At 35.3% G+C, this 10,245-nt stretch overlaps 1 protein-coding gene across 5 annotated transcripts; it reads left to right on the forward strand.

The window, feature by feature from the left end:
- Window positions 1-888: 888 nt before the first annotated feature.
- Window positions 889-9,586, forward strand: LOC132163352 (E3 ubiquitin-protein ligase RHF2A). 5 transcript variants are annotated; one of them, XM_059573609.1, is made up of 9 exons: window positions 889-1,100; window positions 1,533-1,667; window positions 1,762-1,808; window positions 5,079-5,141; window positions 5,233-5,341; window positions 5,458-5,816; window positions 5,975-6,082; window positions 6,184-6,535; window positions 9,307-9,586. In XM_059573609.1, exons 1-8 carry the CDS (start codon window positions 1,086-1,088, stop codon window positions 6,494-6,496), a joined length of 1,149 nt encoding a protein of 382 aa, XP_059429592.1. In that variant the 5' UTR covers window positions 889-1,085; the 3' UTR covers window positions 6,497-6,535; window positions 9,307-9,586. The 5 variants fall into 5 exon arrangements, with proteins under 5 accessions (XP_059429592.1, XP_059429588.1, XP_059429590.1 ...); XM_059573605.1 differs by having other exon boundaries at window positions 890-1,100; window positions 1,527-1,667; XM_059573607.1 differs by having other exon boundaries at window positions 890-1,100; window positions 1,527-1,667; window positions 5,461-5,816.
- The last annotated feature ends 659 nt before the right edge of the window (window positions 9,587-10,245 follow it).

A 10,245-nucleotide genomic window follows, 5' to 3' on the forward strand; every position in this document is an offset into this window, starting at 1 on the left:
AAACCTCCTAAATCAACTCGATCAAAAGCTAAATTATAATAATATTTGCTTAGCATAATTGAAATAAAAGACTAACATGAATAAGTTACTTCTAATGATATATTATCTCTAATATTTAAATCTTAATTCTAATCCTAATATTATCAATATTGATAACTTATTATCTATAGCTTATTCTATTCTAATATAATCTTAAAGTCCTGCTTAAATAATAGAGTAATGCTATGAACCATCTTTTTATTCTTCTAAAGCTGACGTGGCTTTTAAAATCATCATTTAATCAAAATTCAAGTATGCTTCATTTAAAATTTAATGATGATTTTAAAAGGCACATCAACTTTAGGAAGATAAAAAGAGGATAAAAAGATGGTCCCTAACATTGCTCGAAATAATATATCTCTTATTGAGAGTGTTGCTACTACAAGACTCCTTTTGTCGTGGTAGATTTGTACCACACAATCACATCATCCCAGACTCCCAGTTATATGACAATTGTATATCAGTTATATGACAATCACATCTTATCCTACTTTTATTCTATTGGATTGATATGATAGTACTCATTAATCCTTGAATCAACCTTTATTTAAAAAAAAAAAAATCAAGTGCTGATAAACAATACCACATTAATCGAGTGAGATGAGACCTGAGTATTCAAAACTACTCAAAAAAAAAAAGTAATAATTAATTTCACTGTAATGTCATTTTAATTGTATTATATGAAAATCGTATAACAATATACTAAATACAATTTATATTATTATTATTAATATATTATGAAAATGAAACTGAGAAAGACAAGACAAAAGGCAATAATATAGAATAAGTGGGCGGGGAAACTGACAGGGTTGTCAAAGGTGAAAGATATTCCTCGGGAGTGCCACGTGGTGGAACCGTAGTGAGTGGAAGACCGAGCTCTTCCCTCTCTCTCTACATAGTCTCAAGTCTTCGCCTGCTAGCCTCATCGCACCCTTCGCTCTCTTTGGGTGCGTAATCTAGGGTTTCTTCAAATCCGAGCTTAATCCCCACTATTTCTTCACCAAGAACAATTCGCTGATTACATACGCCTGTCAATCGCGATTTTAATGGAGGAAATTCCGGTGCGTTTTGATGTTTGTGTTAGATTTTATTGTTTTTTCTAATTGTACTGTTTGGTCGGTGGGAAATTTTGAGAAGGAAATTTTGGGAATTAGTTGAATTGTACTGTTGAGGTTCCGAGTTCTCATTTTGTTTCGGCCTGTTTTTCTCAGAAATAGTAGAAGGTCGAAACCTTTAGTTCTCAGTGGGTTTCTTTTAGTTTTTGTATGGTTTATACTCTCTGATTTTCTGGTTGTTGGGTATTTTTGAAGTGTTTGGATGTTTTGTATTTCTTATTGATATCTTAAGAGCTGAATTTTTGATTTGATTTTTTTGTGAATTTGATCCGATTTAGTGAATGGGTTTTACGTCTTTGCTTCCGTTGTTAAATGATGCTTGGGACTGTGTGTAAATTATCGAATACTAATATTGGGGATGGGATTTTTTAGGATCAGGGGATGGAGGAGACCAAGAAGTCGGAGCCCCATTTGACATCAGCCGCAGCTTTTGTGGAGGGTGGAATCCAGGAAGCCTGTGACGATGCTTGCAGCATTTGCCTTGAAGCCTTCTGTGATAGTGATCCTTCCACGGTATTGTATACCTATTGCAAATTATGTATCTTTATTTTCCTGAGTTGATATTTGATGTATCGTTTTAACTATCCTATCTCTATCTTTTACGCAGGTGACCAGTTGCAAGCACGAGTTTCATCTGCAATGTATTCTTGAATGGTAGTGCATATGAATTCAATTTCCAGAGCATCAAGTTATTTGTTTTCTCCTCTCTTATGATCATTTGTAATAATCAAGGGTTGGATGGTCTTGGGCTGAGATGGGAGTGTCAAAGTTATAACTAACAGTAATCATTAAGCTTTGATTCTGCATATGTGAGTCAAGTGATGGGAAGAAGATTATATTTGGGGGCCATGCTATACATTTGTAAGGTGTTAGGTGCTGGCTTTGCCTCTGGTTCCTTACTTATAGCTATGATTATTTTTTTTTTTTGAAGAATTATAGTGCGTATGAGTTCAATTTTAAGAGCAGCGACTTATTTGCTTTAGACTATTGTGAGATTCTTAGTAATAATCATGCGTTGGATGGTCTTGGGCTGTGATGGGGATGTCAACTCATAATTCCAAAATGATAGTTGGACTCAGCCACATCATATGTTAATAAAGTCATGTGAATAAGATTAGCTCTGTGCATTTGTAAGGTTCTAGGTGCCGTCCTTGCCTATTGTCCCCTAGCTATAGCTTTGAAATTTATTTTTCACAAGATATGCTTAGGAGAACTAACAGAATATGGTACAGTACATGAAATGCACAGGACATGCATAAAAGTTAATGTATAATGGTTAAATTGTTATAATGGTCATGAATTAGTTTAAGTTGGAACATGATATGGCTAGAGTTTTTAATGGCATAAGTTGGCATTTTAATGTATTGGTCACCAAGTGATGTGATTCACAGTGGGCTTGGAGGATTTGGGTGGAAAAGTGGATAAGCTGAATTTGCTAAGTATTGACCTCCAAACTCTTTCTCATATGGAAATTCATAGTGGTCATTGGAAGAGGATACTGTATCTGTCAACATATGGAGAATGTTAGATGGTGTTTTCGGTTGCATATAAGGTGGGATTTTTACGATGGGTTCTTACTATGGTTGTCATTTGGTAGCTGGGACTTTTTTGGAGGAGTGGCTTGTGTCGAACATGGATTTTCGGAAAACTGATGAGCATGATGTGGTGTTTGATACTTTGACATGGGCAAGCAATTGGGTCAAACAGTGTGAATATTAGGAAGAGAACAATTAAAGTTGGCAGAATTGCTCCAAGCAAGGTCACTGCTTGTGTGAACCAATTTATCAGTTGGTTGCTTACTTCTTTTGTTGGTCATATGTGAGAATGATTAAGTAGTTAATGTTAGTTTTATTTTCAAAGTTTACTTCATCTGAACTCTCTTTTACACCTGTTTTGGTGAGAATGGGTTGTGTGATGCTTTTGAAGAGTATGGATCTATTGTAGAGAATAGTTTATCTTGAAAGAAAATAAATAAATAATATATATTGCCAATTTTTTTTTTTTGAAAATAATGTTAAATGTTGAAACATGTTCATCATGGAGTGATATGGACGAGCTTGCTGAATCTTGGACTTACCTTCATAAATTGTAACTTTGTCATCTTGGACTTGACAAGTGGCGTAGCATTTTGTGGGAGTCAAACAGGGTGGTGATAGTTTCTGACTTGTAATTGTAATCATAAACATGAGTTTTTGTGTCACTAATGACTAATACTACCAGTGTGTGATCTGGTATTTACATGCGTTTTTCTTTCTCTATCATCCTTAGGTTCTACTTACCACCCCCACCACCACCAACCCCCCCAACCAAAAAGAAGAAAAGAAATAGAATCCTCTAGTTCTTTCCCTTGTACTATATTTGCATACCACCATATGTATGTATATATAAAAGTTTGTATAACGTTTTACCCTATTTTGTTTTTACTTCTCTCCATGCTTTGTGTGTGTGTGTTGTTCTATTTACTCGAATCTTTTGTATCTTGTGTGATTGTGTGATTTTTGGGTAGCCTTTGTAGATTGGGTGAATAAATAATTATCGTTAACACCTTATGCTGATTAATTGCTAGTAATTTGTCTCCACAAAAAGTTTGGGTATATGAGAGTCCAAACAGTGGTCACTAACTGATTTTGCCATATGTGTGGTTGTCTATTTAACAGATGTTGCTGTCGTTAATCACTTTATGGTTGAGACTTGTATGCATATTTGAAATCTTGTTCCCATTATTTTCCTTTTCTTCCACTGACAAGAAAATTTCATAGGAAGCATGATTGCGGTATGCTATGATAGGGATATGCAAGTACAGTGAAACAATGAAACTAGGATACAGACACACAAGGACAGGCTATTATGAGGAAGGATGTAAGGATTTGATGGGATCTTCTTTTGAGTTCCACATTTCTAAAGTTCAAAGTGGCTGATGATTAATTTCATGGCATGATTTAGGTGTAGGGAGAGGCCCTTCTAGTGTGTCTATCCTGCATTTATGATATATCTGATCATAAAGATTTGTTAGTAGCTGCTTATTTGGAAGGCTGCGGGAAAAATATCAATTGGACTTCCCTTTTTCCTAGGGCATTAAATGACTGGGAGTTAAATTCAATTGTGAATTTTTTGAGGTTCTTTGGGGCTAGTGCCAGAAAAGAGGGGAGAATGTGTCTATCTAGAGTTTGCAAATGCTTTAGGTATTTGAGGTCAAATTGTTTTTCTGTAGCTCTGATAAGCCATATTAACGCTTTTTATCTGAAGCAGATTTGGCATGTCTGTCCCTAAAGTCAATTTCTTTGTTTGAATTGCCGCCTTAAACCCGATGTCAATAAGGAAGTTCTTCCAAGTAAATTGGTGTGTCATGCGTAGGAGGGAAGATGAGGCAGTGATCCATCTAGTTTTGCAATATAACATCCATGGAGACCCAAGCTGAAGAACTTACATTGTTTTCAAACATGCTGTCTTAAATCAATTGTGTTGCAATATTTGCCACCATACTTGAGATTTTTACCATTTCCTGAAATTTGTTGCATACAAAATGATTTGACTCTAGACATTCTAGGGACATCTAACTTCTCTTTCAGTCATGTTGACTAGCGACAGAATATGAACTTCCTATTGCAGACCTAATTGTTTTTGTGAAGCATATTTGGTTCTTGGACAATCTGCACTAATGTTTTTGAGTACTTGCTTGATATCTGGTTCCATTTTTGCATTGTTGTCATGGTTAAGATTCTTACATGTCTACAGATGTTTTTCTTTTTATAAAAGCTCTTTTAGTTTCAGAGTGTCCATGGAATCCTAACTTCCATTTAGAACATTTTGGTTGTTGGTGGAGTCTGATTAAATTTCCATGTCAAGGCTCAGATGTTATATTGAAGCGTAGTATAAATATTTAGTGAAACAACTTGATTTTCAAATTTTGCTTTAATCTTGCAGGTGCCAGAGAAGCTCCCAGTGCCCCATGTGTTGGCAATCCATCAGCCTGAAGGATCCAACCAGGTTTTCCTTGCTCTTTGAATTTCTTTTGATTTTTCTTTCCACTTGTCACATGGAAGGTATTTACTTGTTTCTTTGTTTACTTTTCTTTCAGCCAGGAATTGCTTGAGGCAGTAGAAAGAGAGAGAAGTTTTAGGTTCAATCCATCTAGAAATGCCACTATATTTCATCATCCAACTCTGGGGGATTTTGAGTTACATAATGTTTGTACTCTGCCTACGCAATTGTGCTTCTTCTCTTCTCTTGTCAACAAGTCACATATAAACTAAAGTTTCTGGGATAGAGTCATATGTAAAACATTGCTTTTTGTGTTCTAAAGCAGTTACCAGTAGGTGCAAATGATGCCGAACTCGAGGAGCGTATAATCCAGCACTTAGCTGCTGCTGCTGCAATGGGACGAGCACGCCATATTGCAAGAAGGGAAGGCCATAGGAATAGGTCATCAGCTCAAGGTCGTCCACAGTTCTTGGTATTCTCAGCTCATCCTAATTCACCTCCTGCTGCTTCTGCTCCAGTTCAGAGGGGGGAAGGTGAAAATGCTCCTGCAGCCACTGTATCTGCTGTTGGAGAAGAACCATCACAACTCTCTTCTTCAGTACCTCCTCTCGAAACTGACCAGATTTCTGCCTCAGCATCAGGTTCAAGTGGTCTAGCTGCCAATCAACGCGGATCAGATAGGTACTCTTTTAATGCTACATCATTACTATTCTTCAACATCATTCTCAGATTACTTTTATTAGTTAATATTTCATAAAAGGAATTTTTTTTTTTTTTTTTTTTTTTTTGTCTTTGATTCTTTTGTTCTTTGAATTATATTTACATCATTTCCTCTCCAGCAGGTCTCCTAGTCAACCATCACCAAGTAGTCATGATAGGGCAGGACCATCAGATCTCCAATCTTTTTCAGAATCGTTAAAGTCTCGGTTAAATGCAGTGTCAACAAGGTATTAATTTTTATTGACCATTTCATTTGTATGTGGGTAAATGAGCTTGCTGAGTTCCTATTTTAAGATCTGGTGTATTTCTGTGTTTCTTTCTTTTCCAGATACAAAGAATCCATTTCAAAAAGCACGAAAGGGTGGAGGGAGAGATTATTCTCTCGTAACACTTCTATGGCAGATCTTGGTTCTGAAGTTAAAAGAGAGGTAAATGCAGGGATTGCAACTGTATCACGCATGATGGAGCGTCTGGAAACCAGAGACAATAGTAGAACAGGTGCTGCTTCTGTATCAAATAGTTTAGATAATACTTCAGTTGCAGAGTTAGACAACCAGCATGCATCAGAGACTGGTGGTGACAATTGCTTGAGAGACACAAATAAGCAAGCTTCATGTGCTGCTGGCTCCAGTTCAACATAAGCATTATTGCTGCTGCTTAAAGCATTTCCTTATATAAAGGTTAGTTGGTATATTGAACTTTTCTGCACTGAAGATTTACAAAATTTTCCAAAACACTTTTTAAGGTTTCAAACACCAAAAAACACTTTTCAGACAATAGTTATCAAAATGCGTTTGTCAGATATAGCCCCACATTAAAAAAAATCAGTTTTTATTTTTGAAAACACTTTTCAAAACGCAACATTTCTCACACATTTGGTAACTGGTCTGAACTAATTTTAAAAATAAAAACTAGGAACCAATGCGTGTGTGTGTGTGTGTGTTTTTTTTTTTTAAAAGGAACTAGTGTTAGATGTGTCAAACCCGCTAGTTTTGCATGACAAGCCCACATGGCGACCCTCATGGTGGCTGCCAGATCTGCCTAGCCTCTAATGGGTCCAGAGTTTTTTGGCCTTTAATTTTTTGAAAACACTTTTCAGTTTATTACTAATCAAAAACACTTTTAAGTTTGCTAAGCTAATTTTCTTTTGCGGACTCACCGACAATACTATTTGAAATCCCAAAACCTAAAACGCTTCTCAAAAACTTTACCAAACAAGCTCTAAGATGTTTCTCATTCTGTCCTGTATTATTTGATTATTTTGTGCTGGTTTTCCATGCCTATTATATATCTCTTTTATCATTTTCAATTTAATGGCATATTTGTGATAATATTCAGTGTTATGAATAGTTTGTAGTATTATTGTTCAGCTATATCTTACATATTCTCTCTCAATACGTGGGTGATAGTTCTAGAATTTGGTTGAGAAAAACACTAAACAAAGATTGTTTTGGAGCTTTGAGTATTGTGCTTGGTGCCAACTACTCTTTCTTGATTCTTTAGATGCCTATTGGTCAGTGTAGTCAAAGGTGAAAGCTCCTTGAGGCATTAGGACCCTAGACTGCGTGAGAGACAAAAAGAATACTTGAACCGAGTGCAGCAAGGAGCCAATATCGAAAGTAGTGATAAATATATATGAAAAATCACTATTATTTTTATTATCTAATGAACTTTAAGCATCGTCATCACCACTACCACCACTATAAGCTTTATTTTGCATAAAAGACTCCATTTTGTAAGTTTATCACAATAAAAAAAAATGCTATCTACACCGCAAGAATTAGTTCAAATAAAGAGAAAATCCTACAATTTGTAACATGGCCTTGTCATTTACATCTACATGGGAAATGTAGTTTGAGAAGTACAATAATGTTTAACTTAAAACTTATGTTTTGGTTAAGGGTTATGAGACCTAGGATCCTTAGTTTCGAAAGTAATAGGGTCTTATTTGTTTTTCTTTTATTCAGGATGGTAGATTATCCTTTGAACAAGAATGATCTGTTTTAATGAGTATGGGATTATGAGATTTCAAGAATTGATGTTATTAAGAACATTTAATAATTGATCCATTTGTTTAGTGAGGCACCTAATGATGCACAAAAGGAGCATTTCATTGAAGTCCTGTTGCCTCGAGGGTCTTAAAGCTCCAACTGTCCAAACAGTTTATCTATTGCGTCACTGGTATTGCCAAAGCATCTATCTTAGCTCTTAGCTTGCCTTTGGACTACAAATGCTACACATAAGGAGATGATGTCTGAGATAGAAATTTTTATTATACATATGCAGTACTTCAAAGGAAGTGAATGGTAGCCGAGCCAAAGATGTGCAAGCTTGTTCAAATGCATGCTCTTCTAGTTATCCTCCTAAAAAGTTTTCTATACCAGAAGTTGCCTCTGAGTTGAATGGGAAATATCAGTGTGTTTGTCGGCCTAGAGAACTGTGGCACAAAGCGTAGAGCTTCTCCAAGATCTTAAGTACTAAATAAGTGCCACTGTAGGTTAGAGAAGAAACAAGAGAGGAAGCAAGTGGTACTTGACATAAATTGGGAGTTGGGGGTATAAAATGTGTTAAAATATTATAATTAGCCCAGAAGAAATAATGTATCTCTGAGCTATAGTTCTTTGAGCTTTTGGCATAAGAGATAATATGGTTGTAAATAAGAACATCATTGTCATTAAAAATCTGATATTGATAAGTTGTTTCCAGTCACCCTTATCTGGGATTAGGTTTAGGTCATTAAGTAGCCTGCCCTTCCAGCTACTACTAAGACAGAAATGGGAGGTATTTCCAGGTCGAAGGCAGCGTTTAGTCAGGTTCAATTTGTGGTTGGTTGGCTTGATATAACTCATCCTTAACCTGCCCTAGTGTGCTCTTTTCGATCGATTCCTAGATCTCCTTTGCAAAATTTCATGGCAATACTCCTTGACCCTTGTCAAGAACAGCATATATTCTTTTGCTGTATTTATAAGAATGGCTAAAGTTGCTTATCCAAAAAAATAAAAAAAAAGAATGGCTAAAGTTAATCAATCTAACAGCAACATCCCTAACTTGGTAAATGGATAATGTCAAAACAGACAGGTGGCCTGTAGAGGTCTCCCCATATAATTGTTGAATATGAGGTGTGATGTTATAGCCTTATTTTTATCAAAATGTGCTTACTTTTGTAATAGATACGTGCATCTTTCTTTTCTTTTTTTTCTTTTTTTTTTTTCTCATTTTTTATTGGTTTCACGTTAGAAATGCATCCAATGGAGATCTTAAATGATTTTTCAAGCATTATTTGTGAAAAATATGGATGTATATTGACTGAGCATGGATATCCGCGTATTCATTGTTAGAATCCTGGTTTTCACTGCCTATTATATTGTTACTGTTTATGTAGAATTCATATTTCCATTTTCCCTGGAGAATTGCAAAACTCATGAAAGATGCGATGCTTTTTGATATCCAGGTAGAACTGGCCTTTTCCAGATATGAAATGCAGTGGATATGATGCTTTTCCATCCTCTCAAGGCCAATTTGATTGTCCCGTTACATGTGAAAAGGGCGTAGGCAACTGATATCTAATTTGGAATAAAGGAACTAGAGGGACATAGCTCCTGCAGTAGAAATCAGTACGTGTTCTGTAAATTGATTTAATATAAAAAGACCTTTATGAATTTATATTATACAGAGTTGCACTGCTTTTATAGACTTTATCAATGATCACTTGGAACATGAGTATTTTGATATGGTATAGTCTTCCTCGTATACCTTAATAAATCTTCAATCATTTGGTATTTGAATCTAATCTCCCATTCAATGCTTTATTCATTTAAACCTTTGGCTTTATGGAGTTGCTTTAAACACGGACATATGAAACTTCCTTTGAATGGGGATGGAGAAATGGTGGTCACAAGCGATCTTATGAGGCCAGTGCTGATAAAAATGTTGTGTTTTATTTGCCTCACTTCTTCCAGCAATGATCATCCAAGACATGGTTGAATTTTTCCACGAGTTTAATCTCTCCAATGCAATTGAAAGCTTGCAAAGATAACAAGAGGGTGCCATTATTCGAAAAAGAAAAACATGTAAATGCTTTGGAATTATATCTCCTATAACTATAAACTTCTCTACCTTTCAACCTTTCCTTTGGCACGGATAAGAATTTTCTTAATTTTATGGTCAGGATTTAAAGTTGGTGTATATAATTTTATATTAATTAATTTTTTTTTTAAAAATTCGTGCTAATATTGACTTTACATATACGATTAAATGCACATGCACTAATGTTAAATCATATATAATATACAAGAGTTCAACTGTAAGGAATGTTGGAAAAAAAAAACCTATTAAAAAAAAAAAGGAATGTTGGAAAAAAAGAGATCAAATCTGAGTAGAGCAAGATCAT

This window comes from Corylus avellana, chromosome ca10, assembly GCF_901000735.1.
Source record: "Corylus avellana chromosome ca10, CavTom2PMs-1.0".
NCBI classification, from domain to species: Eukaryota; Viridiplantae; Streptophyta; class Magnoliopsida; order Fagales; family Betulaceae; genus Corylus; species Corylus avellana.

Bases quoted from the DNA above. Each gene is read 5' to 3' on its own strand.
- LOC132163352 (XM_059573605.1), top strand. The intron at 5,142-5,232 runs GTTTTCCTTGCT...CTTTTCTTTCAG, and splicing joins AGCCTGAAGGATCCAACCAG to CCAGGAATTGCTTGAGGCAG. The intron at 5,817-5,974 runs GTACTCTTTTAA...TTTCCTCTCCAG, and splicing joins AATCAACGCGGATCAGATAG to CAGGTCTCCTAGTCAACCAT.